The sequence below is a fragment of the Gymnoscopelus braueri genome (genome assembly GCF_963280865.1).
Source record: "Gymnoscopelus braueri genome assembly, chromosome: 3".
NCBI classification, from domain to species: Eukaryota; Metazoa; Chordata; class Actinopteri; order Myctophiformes; family Myctophidae; genus Gymnoscopelus; species Gymnoscopelus braueri.
In genome coordinates, this window is record NC_137612.1 from 37,279,945 (window position 1) to 37,298,738 (window position 18,794).

An 18,794-nucleotide genomic window follows, 5' to 3' on the forward strand; every position below is an offset into this window, starting at 1 on the left:
GTGCAGACACACACACAATGATTCACTAAGCTGGTCGTAAATAACGTTGATTGGTAGTCCTTATGGTGCTTGTATTCCACCCTCTCTCTCTCTCTCTCACACACACACACACACACACACACACACACACACACACACACACACACACACACACACACACACACACACACACACATACACACACACGCACGCGCACACACACGCGCACACACACACACACACACACACACACACACACACACACAAACACACACACACACACACACACACACACACACACACACACACACACACACACACACACACACACACACACACACACACACACACACACACACACACACACACACACACACACACGCCTGGAATGAATTGGATTGTCTAAAAGAAAGCTGAGACGACAATGAAAACAAAAACAGGATGCCACAAAGAATTTTATCTGTCCATGAGGAATGATCTTCCCACCTAAACGTCCTGACTATACAGGCTGCAGTACGGGGGCAGTTTAAATGAGTAGGCTATGTTCCAACTAGTGTGGCTGAGTGTACAGTAGTGAACGTGTGTGTTTATCTATGAAGGCTGATATGAAAAGACATAAATACTGTAAGTGAAACCTAGATTACCCAGGAGAGTAGAAAGAGAGTAGATTACCCATGATGATAGAAATCAATCTCTATTGTAATAATATGTGTCACTCACACACACACACACACACACACACACACACACACACACACACACACACACACACACACACACACACACACACACACACACACACACACACACACACACACACACACACACAGCTATCCTGTAATATAATCCATTCCTTCAGGTCAAACCTCTTTCTACAGCTGTTAATCGCTATGCTTGTTTGACACAGTTTTGCAAATTGATCGTAAATGTTATTTTGTTGCAGAATCCAAGACATTTATGGTTTTAAATCCAGCTACTCTCAATCCATACATGCATTGACTTGGTGGTAGTTGGTCACCTGGTCATGATACAGAATAATCACAGGAGAAAATAAATTAATAGGCCCTATTTGCTTATTGATTCATTAGGTACCAGGGGAACTCCCAATGCTGTCATATGGCAATGTTGTTCTGCCTGGCATGGTGATGTAAGCCAGTGGTTCTCAACCTTTTCAGGCCGTGACCCCCCAAAATAATCATATTTGAACTGGGGACCCCCCATCCTCATTCCACAGATACATATTGTGATTTGTGAAAATAGACGATCATCTATTTTCACAATTCTTGCCACTTTCTCTTATTATTTGACAATTTGAATTTGGCCAATGTTTGACCAGTTTTTATAGTATAGTTTGTTGATTACTTTTGATGCAGTAATGCTATTTTTTCATTTATTAAAAAAAATCTTATTAAATCTTATTAAAAAGGTCTTAAAAGTCCTTAAATTGTCCCTTCACTGTCATCTGGGGACCCCCTAAAAAAAGTGGGAATCCCCCTGGGGGTCCCGACCCACAGGTTGAGAACCACTGACGTGAGCAGCAAGGTGACAGCACGCTGGGCAAGACCTGGGATGTTGGTTGTCTACCGGAAATGGTTGAATTTGGCGGAAGTACCGCCCAAGGAAATGACGTTGATGCTTTACAAATCTGTTAACATTCTCCGTGAAAGAAACGAGTGTTGTGATTGGTCAAAAATATCGTTTCCGGGGGAAACGGAAATCCTGTCCACTCAGGACTTCCTAGACACTCGCTGCTTTAGGTCGTGACCAGGCTCTTCTTTTCGCAGATAAGTGAGGCTGGGACCGAGGCTAAGGTGACAGGGATAACGTGGATGGCAGCAGTCAGCAGCAGCTCTGCAGCCAAGGCAAGAAGCCTACCATCTGTTTGTTGTCACTTTGTCGTGTATTTACACCACTCAGTAGGCTACAGGAGCCTGTTATATTGACACAGAATCTACACTAGACACTGCAGAGGGAATCGGATCTTCATGCACTGGGGGTTCGATGCTATTTTTCCAGGTAAGCTGACGGTCAGGTTCAGTGAAGCAGATTCCTTTGTTTTCGGCGACCCGCCCCTCTCCCGTACAATTAGCATGCATCCCGTTTAAAAAAAAAAAAGGTTAAATATAGCTCGTGTTTTATGAAGGGACAGTTTGTTGTAGCACTTGTGGAGAATTGGATGTGTTGTTATTGTTGATCGTGTGCCATTTGCGCGTAATATTCGTTTCTGGGTTTCAATGCAGAGAGAAAGCGTTCCAGGTTGCTAGGGTATCAGCTGTTGCTACGGAGGTTTTTTTTTTGTTTTGTTTTTGCTCAAGAAAGACAACTGTACAAAACTCTGCAGCCTTCTTATGGCATTTATGCACAGTGCGGCAACTCATGCAGAATGTAGGCAAGCATGTCAGTTATAGGCTATATTGTTGATTAATAACCAATGCCACGGTAGCTACCAATAATTATTCATTTCCATATTCCATTAGCAAATTGCCCAATGCCCATTAATCTTGGCTTAATTTAATTGGACCAATTCTATTCCACCGCTGCGCTGCTCTGCTGTGACTTAAACTGTAAAACAACCAGTGTAATATGTCCTCTTAGGTATAAACTGTGCTAAAGTAGGGTAAAACCCAGTGGTTCCCAAACTTTATTTTTTGATTATTTAGATTTTTTCTGAAATTCCTCTTTTGTTTTGGAAATTTCTTAAAAAAATACATATTTCTGATTTGTATTTATTTTTTACAATAACAATAGGCCTAATTTTTTTTTAGGAAACAGACCCCAGTTACTGAACAAACACTCAAAAAAGGGGGATATTTTACCCATGACCCATAAAAATGTATCCACGACCCCAAAACACTGGGCCCCGACCCAGTGTTTGGGAAACACTGTAATCCACTTGTGCTCCATATGGTGGGTGGGTGAAAGTAACATATTGACTACAGCTCTCAGTGCTCTGTGCTCCTCAGGTACTCAGCTGCTGTGACTGAGATTATGTGAGGTCATGAAGTCTTTGATACAGTCTGTCACCGTCTGTTTCAACTAGTACAAGTAGGACTGGGTGATATGGATAAAATTCATTGACTAAAAGTCATTGCTATAGCTATAACTATAATCAGAATATGAAGCTATTTAACACTTAATTTAACAAAAGAACATCACTTAACTATACCTTTTACGTTATTATCGTCATATTATCACTACAACATCGATATTTGGTCAAAGATATTGTGATATATGATTTTATCCATATCACCCAGTCCTACTTGGTAGATGCTAGTTGAAACAGACCGTGACAGACTGTATCAAAGACTTCATGACCTCACATAATCTCAGTCACAGCAGCTGAGTACCTTAGCTGTAGTCAATATGTTACTCTCACCCACCATATCACAAGTGGATTACACCAGTGGGTCGGGACCCAGTGTTTTGGGGTCGTGGATCCATTTTTATGGGTCATGGGTAAAATATCCCCCTTTTTATGTTTAGAGTGTTTGTGTGTTTGTAACTGGGCTGGGGTCTGTGTCTCCCTGTCTCTCCAGCTCTTTGAACAGAAACTGCATTTTCAGGTTAGGATACAAAATGTATCCTATAGTATCAGGAGAGAGAACTTATACAGGATACAAGATAAACAAGTGAAATTGAAAACGATGAGACAAAGGAGTGAGTAAAACAAAAATTGTAACTGGAACACTATAACATCGAAACTGATAAATGGGTACTTTCTCCTGATTGGCTGAAATTGGCAACCTGCCTGAAAATGTATTTTCTGTTTATTAAAGAGCTGGAGAGACGTGGAGACCCCTGTTACTGAACAAACACTATAGCAATGATTACTATCAGAATATAGAAGTTTAACCTTTCAACAAAAAGGTTTTTGTTTTCACCCAAAAATATCACTTACCCTACCTTTTGAAATAATAACTTCTAAAATAGCTAAATAACCGATCTACAAGCTGTACAAGATGTGTTGTGAGCTTGTAGATCAGCTACTTTTTGAAAAACTTGACAGTTTGCAATCTCTGGACACTTTGGTTTTTCCAAAGTATAAAATAAGTCTTATGATAAAAACCAAGAAAACACTTGTCATGTGATATTATAATATCCAAAATCTCAGACAATGTAGTGTCATATCACGATATTGTAGGTCGTCAAAGCAATAGTCAAAGTAAGTGATATTTAATCATGTCAAGTTTATTTGTGCAGCTCTTTAATCACAGTTAAGCCTACGGTCTCAAATGGCTTCACAGACCCACATTTAACAAAGACAACAAACAACACCCTCTGTCCTCAGTCCCTTGTGAATTAACTGTCATGAAACAACCTACTGTATGAGGTTTTGATTACATTAACAGAGGGTCAGACGTGTTGTTTTCCTAACTGAAGCAAATGAGTCCACGGTTTGTGTTACCGCCGAATAATGTAGGCTACCACACGCAGGGGCTGTGTTTGTGAATCGGCTCAGAGCAGGAAATAATGGCCCTCGTTAAAGGAAGCTAGTTTTACCTGATCATTTGGGGAGATAGAGTTCTATGCCGCCAGCTAGGGTTTCAATCAGTCATTTATCACCTTGTTATTATGATCACCTGCGCTGTACGCAGAGTGTTGCAGCATTGTATGCTTGGTGTTTGCAGTAAGGATCTGATTGGATGCATTTTTGACAGGTGCATTGCACTGGGATTCTGCCAGCTGTGTGTTACATGCAGTGGTGGACAAAGTAAATACTCACGTATTCAAACATTTCAAAATGTTCATAAATCGTTGTGAGCTTGTACATGGTCTATTATTGGTCTACTATTTTCACTATACTAGAGGTTCGGGCCGCTGCAAAGCCCTCACACCTAAGTTGCACCTCCTATCTGACCGATACCCATATATGGAGATCTCTGTATCCGTTGGTCCTTGTCCCTTTTAGGCCCATATATGGAGAACCCTGATGTCATCAGTATATGCCCATGGGCATTCCCCCTTTTGTGCCCATATATGGAGCTGGCTGATTTGTTTGTGCCTGATGCCATGACGACACGTAGAGGTTAGACAACACACTCCATGTTTGGGCGTAGCTGAATTGGGAACTCCTTATATGGTTATGGAGTCATAGTGACATGAGCGTGACGACGTGGTCCGCCGGCCGGTCCTCCCGTAAGCCAATTTTAATATAGGATTTGAAATAGGGCCTAAGTGGTTAATTCATAATATATTTTTGTACATTTGGATCCCAAGAGTCTCGTAGACTCTGAAGTGGAGTCAAAAGTACAATATTTCTATTTGAAATGTAGCGGAGTGAAAGTCATCAGCTTGCAAAAACAAAAAAAACAGATACTCCAAAAATGTACTTAAGTACAGTACTCAAGTAAATGTACTTAGTTTCTGTCCACCACTGGTTACATGTTTTGCATGGGTTCATAAACGATCCCCGACACTGTCGTACGACAAAGTATAAATCGGGCTTAAAACGTTTTGACAGCATCAGATAAAAGACTCGTTCCTTCTCACCTCCCACCATTGTATGTGGGGTAAGTTCTCAACTTACCCCGCCTACACATCATGTTGTAGCCAAACACTGCAGGCACACGTCAGTTTGTGGTGAAAGCTGATCAGCCACATCAGTGCAGTAAATACACCCACATCTCTGTAGGTGTGAGGTGGGAATCTGAAGCACATATTCTAAAAGAGACTCCTGCCTACACACAGGTGAAGTCCAGTGGGTTTATGCACCATTGCACATGATTAGTTCGTGCCAAATCATATAAATCTATCTATCTATATTAAACTGTATATAGTAAACTATGTACTCCCACTGTAGACTGGTGAGTTGTAGCTCTTGGCCTGAAAACCTACTTCAGCTGCATCTCATTTGGGAAGTCTTGGAAGTGTATTATGTTCTCAAATTAACTCCAGAGATTGCAGACTTGCTAAGTACATTGCATTTAGGTTATTTGTGTGTGTGTGTGTGTGTGTGTGTGTGTGTGTGTGTGTGTGTGTGTGTGTGTGTGTGTGTGTGTGTGTGTGTGTGTGTGTGTGTGTGTGTGTGTGTGTGTGTGTGTGTGTGTGTGTGTGTGTGTGTGTGTGTGTGTGTGTGTGTGTGTGTGTGTGTGTGTGTGTGTGTGTGTGTGTGTGTGTGTGTGTGTGTGTGTGCGCGCGTGTGTGTGCATGTAAAGGGGGGGGGCATGCATGCATGCATTTGGCAAGCATATAGATAGTTTATTTGTACATTTGGAGATGATTTCTCACAGTAGGTGCTTACATAACACACAACCACATAAGACATATATAATTGTACTGAATATTACAAAGACTGGATTTACAGGAACACTTAATTGCAGGGGTTATACAACAAAGACAGATTCTTCATTATGTACAGTCTCTGGCTTGCAGCCATGGTTTTGTGTGCATGTGTTCCTGCTGGCTTGTAGCCATGGTTTTAATACTGTGTTTGACTTTTAGAGTTGACTGACACGCTGCAGTGTCGTGGCTATGCAGCATCGGACGTCTGTCAGTTCAACTCTGGCTTTGATTATTTTGGACCATTTCCACTCACTGTTGATTCTGGAGAACTCTTCTCTCTCTGTCTTACATGTGCAGCATTTTAGTCGAAGCCCTTCATTCCAAGTAACTTAAGCCCGTTGGACGAATAGCAAAAGAGCCGAGCTTTTGTAGATCGATATTTTTTACTATAATGACAAGCCAAAAATAGGGAAGCCGGTGTAAAAGTGGTCAACCAATGGTACATCTGCTGTCAAGAACTCAGAACGGTCCAATGTGAGATACAGCGATGCAAGGGACATCGTCTTTGCTGTCCTCTTCTCTAACCGTGGCTTACTTCTCTACGCCAGTGGTTCCCAGAGTGGGGTCCGGGGATCCCCAGGGGTCCTTGAGGGGGTTCCAGGGGGTCCTCAACAAATATTGTTAATATAGCATTAAAATCCGTTTAACCACTTTAACCTTATATGTTGTACATCGGCTATTTGAAAATAGCAGATCTACAAGCTGACAACGCATGGTTAGTCAGCTTGTAGATTTGTTATTTTAAAAAAAATCTTGAAGAAATGTGAAACAACATATTTTTGAAACGGGGTCCCTGGCACAAAATATTTTCAGATGGGGATCCGTAGCCAAATACGTATTAATTTGGGGGTCCTTCTACCCCGGATTTTAACCTGGTTTCCTGCTTAAAGGGATACTTCACTTTCGGGCCGGGGACACATTTAAAAAAAATATTAAAAATAAATGAAAAAAGTTATGGAAAATTCATGGCCCCCTCACACATTAGTAGGACACTGCGTGTCGTGAGGGGGCCATGAATTTTCCATAACTTTTTTCATTTATTTTTAATATTTTTTTTAAATGTGTCCCCGGCCCGAAAGTGAAGTATCCCTTTAAGTGCTGAAATTTACCATTGAGCTAATAGAGCCGGTCTGCTTGCTCTGGGGATAAATTGAATCTTGACCATCAGGTCAAAATTCATGTCGGATCCTGTGTCTAGAGACATGACCTTTGACACGATCTAAATGTCTCAATAGAAGAGCAGGGAGACAAAATACAAGCACCCCAATTGTATAAGTTATATTGTATTAACATACTCTACCATACAGATTGGACTAAATTAAAATGTATACATTAAAAAAAATGAGAACCACTGCTCTACACGTCTCTCCTTCCATTTTGCACGGGCACTCTGAGTTGAGCAGGCTGGCACATACCATCTACACTACAGGGTCACATGAAGACCTGTTCCCTTCCTCTCTCTCTCTTCAGGCTTAAGAATCTGCATGCTAAGGATTGTTAGGAAGGGTGTGGCAAGGACCCTGAATTTACTGCTGACCAGGAAGGACAGATGAGAAGTTTGAAAAGTTTGAAGTGTAATTTGTGTACGTGCGTGTGAAGATGCCAGTATTCGATTCCTTGTAGAAAATCCCCATGTGAATTTATTGAACCGGCCGTGTACTGTATTACTGACTATACTGGCTGATTGCCACAAAGGACGGTTTCATTGATCAAAGTGAGGTTTGTTCAAAAAAGCCCAGGACATGTTGGCTAATGGCTAACCCTATTCTTTGCATATGCTTTGCTGATGTGGTGATGCGCCATCATATGTTGTACCTGCTGGAGGTACACTGAATGCACCCACTGCAGCTGTTGAAATATGAAATTGGCTATATTTTCCAAAATGTAAAAAATATATATATATATATATATATATGGAAAATGATAAAAATGTAAATACATGATTAGAACATGCTCGAACATTCGACAATATAATATTTCTAATATTTCTACAATTGCTACAAATTTGGGGCATACACAATAAGTAAATTTAAGACTGATAGTGGTGTACTGTGCATGTTCAAATCATGTATACTTTACATTACTTGAGACCATTTTCCAAATTCTTAATTATTTTTACATTTTGGAAGACATAGCCAATTTAACATGAAGTTTCCACTCTTTCTGTATCCATCAACTTGGGTCAGTGGAGGCTAGTCTGACATGATGACGCTCTGCTCCTCACAGTAGAGATCACACTCACTAGTTGTGGCCATGACAGGGAATTTCCTTTCTGTTGACGTGCACTGAATTAACACATGAAACCTAGCATCCCTATACATTAAGCGGAAATAGCAGATCTACAAGCTCACAATGTATCATATTGTGAGCTTGTAGATTGACTGTTTTCAACAAAGAGATTTGGTGTAGAGGGAAAAAGGGAGGGGGCCTAGCTAGTATAGACCCATGGGGGACTCTGGACTGATTGATTGATTGATTGATTGATTGAATACTTTATTAGACAGAAATGTACAGCACAAGGTGCAGTCAGACATTTGGGATAAAAGGAACACAAGGAACACAAAAAAGTCCTGGGGACTTGTTTCCATTGTGGTCCTATACAGTATGTATTCAATTCATCAACATAGCATAAAAATATCACACCAACACCAAAATACATATCATCAACAAATATAAAACACTAAATGTACAAAGTAAAAGGGGGGGGGGTGGGGGGTTGGCAGTCCTTTCTATGGGAAAAGTGAGTTTACCTCCCCTGTGTGGTCTGCGGAAAGATGTTTTTTCAGGCCTATTTTGAAAGAAACCAGTGAACATTTTTTAAGGGATGGTGTCAGTGCATTCCACATTTTGGTGGAATGCCAACAATGTATACGTGGTTAAGTGGTTTACTCAACTAAACTGACAATTCACTTGCTTCGGGGAAAAGAGCAATGTAGCCATGGACGTCACCCAGTTTTTACTTTAAGTTAAGCCATATTTCTAAGAGCACTGTATGCATTTCTCAGAATTAAAATCCTTAAGAATGCACACCACTGTTGCGTTAGACGATTCAGTCCTAAGCAGTCAGGTCATATACTGTATGTTAGTGACGTCACTGACGTGGAGTCCTGTATATGTAGTAGTGAGCAAATCTGAGTATTTTAATCTCCCATATACGTCACTGGTAGCGAGCTAACATAACATATCTTGCTGAAATGACCAAATCTCACACTGAAGTTCTTCCACTGAAGTCATCCAAAGAGTGGTATATTTAGAGACGGTATTATTTCTCAGCTCTAATCTGTACACCTTTTGGGCATGCCAACTACTGTATGGTTCAGGGTCCACAGCATCCCAACAAACAAATAGAGAGATATAAGAGAATTTCACTTTTGAGCAATACTTTGTCGTGTGCACATCTTGTTGTTGAGTATTAGGCTGTTTAATGAAGTATTGAGTAAGCATTCCATTAGCCTTGTTTCCAGAACAAGAGATTAAATAAATGCCATATTTTTTATGGGATGGCCTTTTGACATAATAACAACTATGAGCCAGTGGTTGATTGAAGTGAGACCTCCAGTTTAGTGGAAGTGGTTGACTGTGTGGTACAGTGGAAGAGGTGAGGTTAGATGGCTGTGGTCAGTCTGTAACAGGACCTGACAGATTGCGCTGCGTCAACCACGACAACACTTTCATTGTTGGTGGTCTTGAACTACTCTGTTCGTTTTGGCAAAATGGAAATAACACGGTAGAGTAGGACGAGACAAGAGGCTTTAGATTTATGATAGAACACTTTGGTTTGAATATTGTCAGTCAGTAAGTCATGCATGGTTCAACACATTTAAACAAAGCAGTAATAGTGGGAGTACATACTGTAGTTAGTATAAACAAAGCTAGCAGTTGACACAGGACTATGGACTCATGACAGAAATCATCTGTTTTGCATTTTGTGAGCAAGCCAGTTAATGTTTAAAGGCATTCTGAGAATTCTAAAGGAAGGTTTATACCAAAGATTTGCAACAAGACCACAAGCTTGTGACTTGACGAATTGCAAGCAACGCCCACAGCTCCCTTCCTATGACCTGAGACGGTGTAAATTACTCTGCTGCACTTTTCTCTGAAATGGTCTGGGTTATTATAACTAAAACTACAACTACAATTATTTCATTAACTGAAACTAAAATAAAAAAACGAAATGAAAACGAAATAACAATTAAAATAACAATGCAAAACTAACTAACTAAAACTAAATAGAATTACACTAAATCATCTTTGTTTAGTTTTCCCACCATCATATTTGATGCATTTCATGCATTATTTCATGCTAGCCTTAGTTTCTATAAATCAACGTGTTCCTCATAATCCCTGAAAACTAAAATTAAGACTAATTCAATACTAAATAAAAACTAGTCAATTCCTAAAGCTGAAATAAAAATGACTTACAGTATGCAGGCTAAACTAGGCTAAACTGAAATAATGGTGAAATCAAACACCAAGCTGAAAAAAATTATAAAAGCAATAATGAATATTTCAAAAACTATAATAAGTCACTGCTTGTTGGTCTTGTTGCAAATGATTGATGTAAACTGGCCTTAAGTTGATGTAGTTTACTGTAGATTGGACGCAGTTAGTGTAGATAAGATAAGCCTTCCGACCTAGATAGATATCCAACTAAGACATACAAGCCACCTTCAACATATCAATTTCTGCAGAGAGTTAAGGATGCAGGGTTGCCTGTAGTGAGTGACACACCCTTTCAGCTATTTGGGGATCGGAGGCTTTGTGGCCTTGATGGGCAATTGGGCATCATAACTGCAATACCAGCCACCCGCTGTTGGGAGCTCCCGGCTGTCGAAGGAAGCCACCTGTTGGTGTGAGGGGTTGAACTAACAACCTTTCATATATATTAGTTACTTTAACCCTGGCGTCTCTATTTTGGGCATGTCATCATAGGCGAAAACCTTCAAAGATTTTTTTTGTAAGTTTCTAAAATAGCACACATAGCAGATCTTCAAGCTCACAATGTGTTGCTTCGCGACACAATGTGAGGTTGTAGATCTGCTATTGTTGTGCGACACCATCAGCATCGTACAACGAAGTACAAAATTGGGCTTAAGTGGTTAGTGAGCCTCTAGGCTAACCTGACAGGAACAAAGCGAGTTGTGTAGATGTGTGGAGGTAAAGTATCCAGAAGTCTATTTGAATGTTATGGTTTGAATAAGTGAGCGAACGTGTGAGTCAACTCTTCCAGTAGATGCGAGGCAAAAGCTGAATTTCAATTGTCACAGAAACCATAGTGAATTTGTAACCAGTTCCAAAAGGTCAATGCCATGTTCCCAAAAGCATCTTTGCTAAATGATCATCTTAGTTTCAATGTAAGCCATTAAAATAAAGAACCATAGTGATGCAATGCTTTTGGGAAATCTGTTCAAGTTCAGGTTGGTTTATTTTGGTGAGGATGTGAAATACGATAGTTTGTGTTGGGGAGTCAGAAGTGTTTTTGAGAGCTAAGATCTAGCTGGCAGAGATAAGCACTAAAAGTTCATGCTCACGTAGAAGTAGCCCGTGGACTATGCTTTTGTAAATGAGTGACAGTGAGGTGGATCATTACTTCCATTTACTAATTAAATCCATAAAGACATAGTACCATGGTAGCCAAATTAAAGAAAAGACACACATCTCATTGCATGAATATAATATTTGTATAAAGAGCTAATACAGCTCCAGTCCATCTTTAGCGCACCAACCAACCAACCAACCAACCACCCACCAGCTGTCATGTCGCCCACTACACCCTCCAGTCATGCAAGCAGCTGTCCCAGTTCCAGCCCCATCCAGCCATTCAGACATTCTCCTATACCTCAGTCTTATGTCCCAGCCCCTGGCAGATATTTAGCCACTCAGACACTGTCCCTCCGCAACACCACCCCTACCGCCCCCCTCCCACAGAGCCTCGGACTCTCTTCCTGCCCCAGGATGCGACGTAGTGACGTGCATGCCCGTGCAGGGAGACTGTCCTTGTTCTAATGTGTTTATGCACTGAGACGAGATTACAAGGAAACAGCTTGCCAGGGGGGGGCAGGCAGCTGCTGTTTCCTAGTGCCGCTCACAAAAGTTTGGGGGTACAACCGCAGGATGCCGTGGGGGAGAAGTGGCTCGTCTGCCCGGCAGCTCCTTGCGGGCAGAATCAATGGACGGCCCAAAGCCAGGTAGGATTAGGTCTCTCTCTGCTGCTGCCGGAGGTAAAGATCTAGGGCTGCATGGGCTTGGAGGCTCAGCTCTGGATTAAGCTGCTCTGCTAGCACCATTAGGCTTTGTGTTAGAGTTGAATCCACAAGTAGGCTAGTTATTGAGAGTGCCCACTCTGTCAGTCCACGGTGTGGAGACTGGACTCTGGCATCCTGGTGGTTCATGTTGCTTGCTTGCTCAATTTTATGATCTCATTGCTTTTATAGGGCGGCTGTGATTCAAAATTGTGGCTCTATTATTATTATTATTTGTATATTTCTTTGCCTAATTATTTTGTCATGGATCAGGTCCTGTATGCTGTGACAGGCTTGTAGTATAGATTTTCCTCAAGGCTGCCAACTGAGCCAACTGTTGAATTCTCTGGAAGCTAAGAGGCTTGCAGTGGAATTCAGGAATTGAGGATTAAAGACTGGTGTATCAGCCGCTTTCTCTGTGGTGCTCAAGTGGATTACCGTGTTTCACCACTGGAGTTGGCGGTTAAGGTTACTTTGTGTTATTTCCCACAGAGATGTGTATAAACTTAGACAACGGCCTGACATTCTACTCATTCTTCTCTCGGAGTGCTTAGTTTCCTGTTGATATTTCATGTTGTGTGAGGCCCCATGCAATGAGACACGACCCAACACGCTTGTTTTTGTGTAAAGTATTCATTTCCAGTCGTTTCTTGAGCACAGTAGCACCTACCAGCGTGCTTTCTTTTGTTGTGGAGCCTTTGATAATGCTAGCAAGGTAAAGGGGACTTTTCAATGGGTTTAAAAATAAACACAAGGCTGCTTCGCCTCTTGAGATTCCCAAGGCAAAACAAGGAAACCCGCCAAATCTGATCTGAGCCTTCTTCATCCCTCTGTCAATTCTGTCTTCGGGGGTTTTCTGCAGTGAGATTGTACAATAGGCATAGTTTTCTTAAGTCGTGGAAAGAATTTAAATGTGATTCCCCACTCCCCCACACGTTTTTGCACTTCCTCGAGCCCCATTTCTTTCACAGACGTGATTATTGTCATGTTCTCATTTCTGCTCCTTGTTCATGTTGTTGAAGGTGAAATCTAGCAAAGTGTTGCTTTCACTTGGAGGCTCCAAGGTCCTCTAAATTGTTCCATTGAGCTGTCATTGGATCACATAGGCTACTTTTTATGAGCGCACATTTGAACTGCACATAGACCTGCCTGCGCGCAAGCCCATATGAATAGTGTATGGGTTGCTTGCCAATTACCCGCAGGTAAAAAACCAACAGGGTTGTTTGTCTCGTCACCCTAGCAGGTGCTGTTAACCTGTCTGTTTTCATGCTTCCATACGTAGACCGTGTCATCTGCATGACAGGAGAGAGTGAAAGGGAGATGATGAGTGGAGAGGCCACATGGTAATGTTGACAGTCCTGTTTCACTTGAGGAACTAACTAACTATCCACCCCCTCCCCAGTGCCATGTTCTATCTCTCATTTTGCTCTCTCTCCCTTTCCCTTTGCAGTGGTGGGAAAAGTACTCACGTGTTTTACTTAAGTAAAAGTATCAATACTGCAGTGTAGAAATGCTCTGTTAAAAGTGAAAGTCCAGAATTCTAAATTTACTTGAGTAAAAGTACAAAAGTATTGGTATCAAAATATACTAAGTAGAAAAGTAAAACTTTTGTGCATAATGCACAAAAGCACAACATTTCACAAGTTTTCAAATGTACACAAATCTTTTGAAAATAGCTTATCTACAAGCAATGCGTCGCATCGCGACTAAAGTTTTCAAAGAATTGTAGTGGAGTAAAAAGTACAATATTTGCCTACGAGATGTAGTGCAGTAGAAGTAAAAGTACTGAAAACTGGAAATACTTCAGTAAAGTAAAAACACCTCAAAATTGTACTTAAGTGCAGTACTTGAGTAAATGTACTTAGTTACTTTACACCACTGTCCCTTTGTTTATCTCTGTATCTCCCTCCCTTTCTCATCCCCTCCCTCTCACTTTCTCTGCCTGTCACACTCTCTAACTCAGCCACATGCCTTCCAGGTGTTGTTAACCATTTTGCTCTTACTCAGGTATGAGGACGAACTAGGATGTTGTCTTAGAGAAGGGACTTGACTGTAGTGTGGTTTCATCTAGTCATCTAACTGTCATAACAGAAGTATGTGGAATTGTTTTGTTAAGCTCAAGTTCAGCCACCATAGTTTGCTATGCACATTTGGTATTAACAAAGGACAAAGGAACCTTATTTGACTCATTTGGAGTTAGATAATGTTACGCCACTCAACTCCCCACACGCCCCAAGAATTATAGAAGCCAAAATGTAATTGTATTCACTCAAAAGTTTTGGGCTTGTCAGCTTGTCTGTTCATTCACAAGGTCTTGAACCTTGTGAATGTTTGTTTGTTTTTCAACATACATCTTTGATCTCAGTTCCAGTACACTTTATTTGGCCACATAAATTGGAAATTCCATTGATAATGTTTCACTTAAACATGAAATTAGATATTTCTTATTTTCATCGTAGTGGAAAGGTTGGCATATTTATCTCATGTTATATTTATCTAAGTTACTAGTTAGTTACTCCCGTTACTCCTGGTAGAGACTTTACTGTTGGTGGGCATTGCACGAGCCAGCAGGGTGTGTCACTGCGTCAGTTTTGAGGGAGGGGACAGGTGTGTATGAGGTGATGATGTTTCGTCACTCCTTCCCTGCATTCCGCCTCCTCACAGCACCCAGCTCAGCTCACACATGAATGCGTAGGCCACCCTAATGCCTCACCACAGTACCGCTCTGTGACACCAGCCCTTGGCTATACAGTACGTACAGGAGAAACTGGAGCAGTTGACGGATTTAACAACACAAAGCTTAGTGTTTGTGTTGGACTATAGCTTCTGGATTCCTCTAGCACTGTGGATATGGGAGGCAGAGAAGAGGTGGCTGTGATCAGGCTCGCTTCCAGCATGCCGTTCCCCCGTGCCAGGGTCAACCGATTCAGGCTCCGTCCGGTCCAAAGCCCACTCGGTAGCAGGCGTGTAAAGCCATCCGTCCATATCAAAAAGAAAAGGTAGGTCCACCGAGCTGAACTGGGCTTGTGGCTGGGTCAGCAGGGTTTGCTGCTACACGCTATGCAAATATTTTGGTGAAGCACATTGGCAGTCTGGTAATGAAGTACTTTGGTCTGTACTGTGGGTAGTGAAGTCATAGTGATAGTTGATTGGGAAGCTGTAGTGTAGAGTGTGAGCATGGGGAGAAAACCGCCAGTGCAACATCAATATGTAAAGAGTTAAAGACAGGATTCAAACCAATGCTGTGGTGGCATAGTTTATACTGTGGGTTTGTTAGAACAAAGTGATGCTATAAAATGTCTTTCAATTAATCTAGTGCAGGGTTTGATTTGCTGGAGGTAATGGGGGGGGGGGGCTATTTGTTTTAGTTTTTGGAAACTGAATCCTGCTTTAGTGGATAGAAATGGATCTGTTCTCCTTTCGGGGTTTGTTTCTATGTTTCTTTTCAAAATAGTGCATATTTGTACACTTTTGATCAGGAATCAAGTTATCTTAAATGATGAGTCCAATCGGAAGCCAAGACCAAGGTTGGCAAAAAGTGCGCAGCCAAGACTACAGGTTAATATGCAGTCATTCAACAATTGTTGCCTTATGTCAGACTGAAGAGGTACCCTGCCTCAGATCTCTGACCTCTCATGCATGATGTGTTTGATGCATACAGTAAACAGTGTCATGTGGTGGGAAACGGTCTGGGGCTTTGCACAGCTGTGTTTGAGGGTGGGCTGTCAGTGAGCCAGATGTTGCATGAGGAGAAGAGGCCTCATTATGTCCATATAGCTATATGTATTTGGAGTTATCGGTGTGTTAATAGTAGGGCTGGTGAGGAGAGAAACGTAGATCTTCTGGTTTCGCATTTCACCCGTTTATTTAGATATTTGGTGATTTTGATAGACCACAGTTGAGGTGTTTGAAATGAGATTGACTTAGTTGGGGTGTTCACCTGCTTTGCAATGCACCCTACTGCTGTATGTAACCATGCTGGTTTAGAATAGTATATTATGGTTTATGTGGTGAACGACCATCACTCATTCATTCATTCATTCATGCCAATCATGTAGTTGCTGTTTTTTTCTCTTTACAGTATGTATGTTAACAATGTTACCATTCAATATAGCAATGATAATATAATGCAAGTCCATAATATGGCCACTTTTCTTTGAATTAGTTTTAGACCCCTGGGGGACCCCAGACAACGAAGTAATGTATATAGGGTTTAAGTGGTAACATTTTGAAAACTGCATTTCCCCAAGCGATTTCTTATGATTCAATATGGCTAAAACACAACATAATGTAGACCTTGTGTTTGACCCTTGCACACTCACATTGGCATTGCTATTGATTGGGCAAGTAATTTAAGAAGCTACAAGCTTCTTAAATTACTTGCCCAATCAATGAGCTAAGTAGCTCATCAACACTACCAAGTCCTGAAGGAACAGCTGACACCTCACTCAGAACTCACAATGAAGCCTGTAGTGTTTATCATTCTGATAATTGATGATCTAAGACAGATTGCTCTTCCTATGAAGCTCAGAGAATTTGAAACAGATTATAAAGGAACATTTCCTCATAGGTGATGGGGATTTTCATGAGGAACTGGTTGATAGGATCACTATGAAAATAAACAGGAGGTTGTCTAATGCTGGTGGTTATTAGAATTATAGGGCTTTCCATTTAAAAGGTCTCACGTTGGCATGGCAAGCCATCAGACCTGCTTTGAGTACCTTTCACAGGAATGCAAAAGAGAGAGGATGGAATCTCTCCCAAGAATCACTGAACGTGACCTTGCTGAACATCAGTGGAGTGAGTCAGTCTTCCACTTCCTGCCTGTGGAGTCACCGGGTCACATTTTTAGGGCACTAGGGGACTATGACTCCTCACCCATACATGTGCCGCTGTGCCTGCCAGCTCTCGGTGTGTGTGCACTATTGTTGTGTGAGAACAATACTCACCCTTGTTGTTTGTTATGTTGCAAGCAGGCAAACAACGCAGACAATCTGTCTTGACTGTTCGGGTCAAGAAGAATGAGAGTTAAATCACACTTTTTGTAGTTTTCTGTGTTTTTGTCAGTATGTCAGACGTATGTCATTGTCTGCCAATTCACCCCTGCAGACCATGGATGTTTCAATAGATTAGGAGGCGTTGCCCAAGGAAATGTATAGTGCACAGCATCACAATGACATCTAGTGGCGAGACACGGTAACATGCCTTCAGGCCACATTTTTGCAAGAACAATAGAGACCCCCCTTTGTGTCCACGCTCGCCATCCCTCTCGCTCCCTCCTTTTCTCCGGCCCACTCTTCATCCCGCTCCTTTTGTCTCTCCATCCCACCGGGCTCTCCTGGCTGGTCTACTCCCCTCTGCATCGCTGCAGTCTCCATTTCCATCTCTGCTTTTTTTTTTACGTGCGTTTGTGTGTCTGGGGCTGGGCAGGAGGAGTGGCTGTTGCTTTTATGCTCGTTGTTTACTTATGTGCGCGTGCATGCATTTATTTGCGTGTACTTCCGCGTGTCATTTGGTACGGTGTGTGCATGTCTGTGGCAGAGATCCCAACCCCTACGAGATGAACGTGGAGCCCTGGGCCAGCCCGCAGGACCAGGCCGCCGCTGAACAACACCACGCCCACGTCGCCCCGGAGACGCCGCTGTCCCAGGACCAGCAGGACGAGCACCCCGACAAGCTGTGTCTGGACTCCTTCTGGAGTGAGGTGGAGACCATCCGCCAGGGGAGTGGCTACGCAGACCTCCACAGCGCCAGGAGAGATTCCAAACAGTCAGAAGGTAAAAAAAAAAGCCACTTAATGTTGCAATAGATCTAGAGAACGTCCTGTTGTGTGTTACGATCATTTCTGACATTTTGTGCAATATACATTTTGTGCATTAGGCTATACAACTCGAATTGTGATTTTACATTGTGTGTGTGTGTGTGTGTGTGGGGGGGGGGTATGAGACAGAGTTGGAAGATTCAGTACAGCTTGCTACCAGTCTAATGATGCATTTGTCATGGAAACGGATCAGTTTCATCTCTATGGCAACAGTATCAACTTTCCACAGACACCATCCTCCTGCTCATGCTGCTCTTGAATATTGCCTTGAATGGGGAATGTGCTCTGAAATTATATGATTATACCCATTACTACACAGCGATCCTTTTGTGATATTGTTTAATACCGTAGATTTTGTGTGTGTGTGTGTGTGTGTGTGTGTGCGTGTGTGTGTGTGCGCGCGGACACATGCACATGTGTGTATTATATTGTGTGTTCTCATTTGCATCTCACGCCTGTTACAAGGACAA

At 41.9% G+C, this 18,794-nt stretch overlaps 1 protein-coding gene across 3 annotated transcripts in view; it reads left to right on the top strand.

The window, feature by feature from the left end:
* Nucleotides 1-1,887: 1,887 nt before the first annotated feature.
* arhgap40 (Rho GTPase activating protein 40) overlaps nucleotides 1,888-18,794 on the top strand; it is a 42,467-nt gene continuing 25,560 nt past the window's right edge. The window contains exons 1-2 of one of the 3 annotated variants that reach the window (XM_080423290.1): nucleotides 1,888-1,995; nucleotides 18,045-18,280. In XM_080423290.1, coding sequence (XP_080279416.1) covers nucleotides 18,064-18,280 — 217 coding nt within the window. In that variant the 5' untranslated portion in view covers nucleotides 1,888-1,995; nucleotides 18,045-18,063. Of the gene's footprint in view, nucleotides 1,996-12,250; nucleotides 12,450-15,203; nucleotides 15,503-18,044; nucleotides 18,281-18,794 lie in introns of those variants that run through there. The other 2 variants (XM_080423289.1, XM_080423288.1) reach the window with 2 other exon arrangements.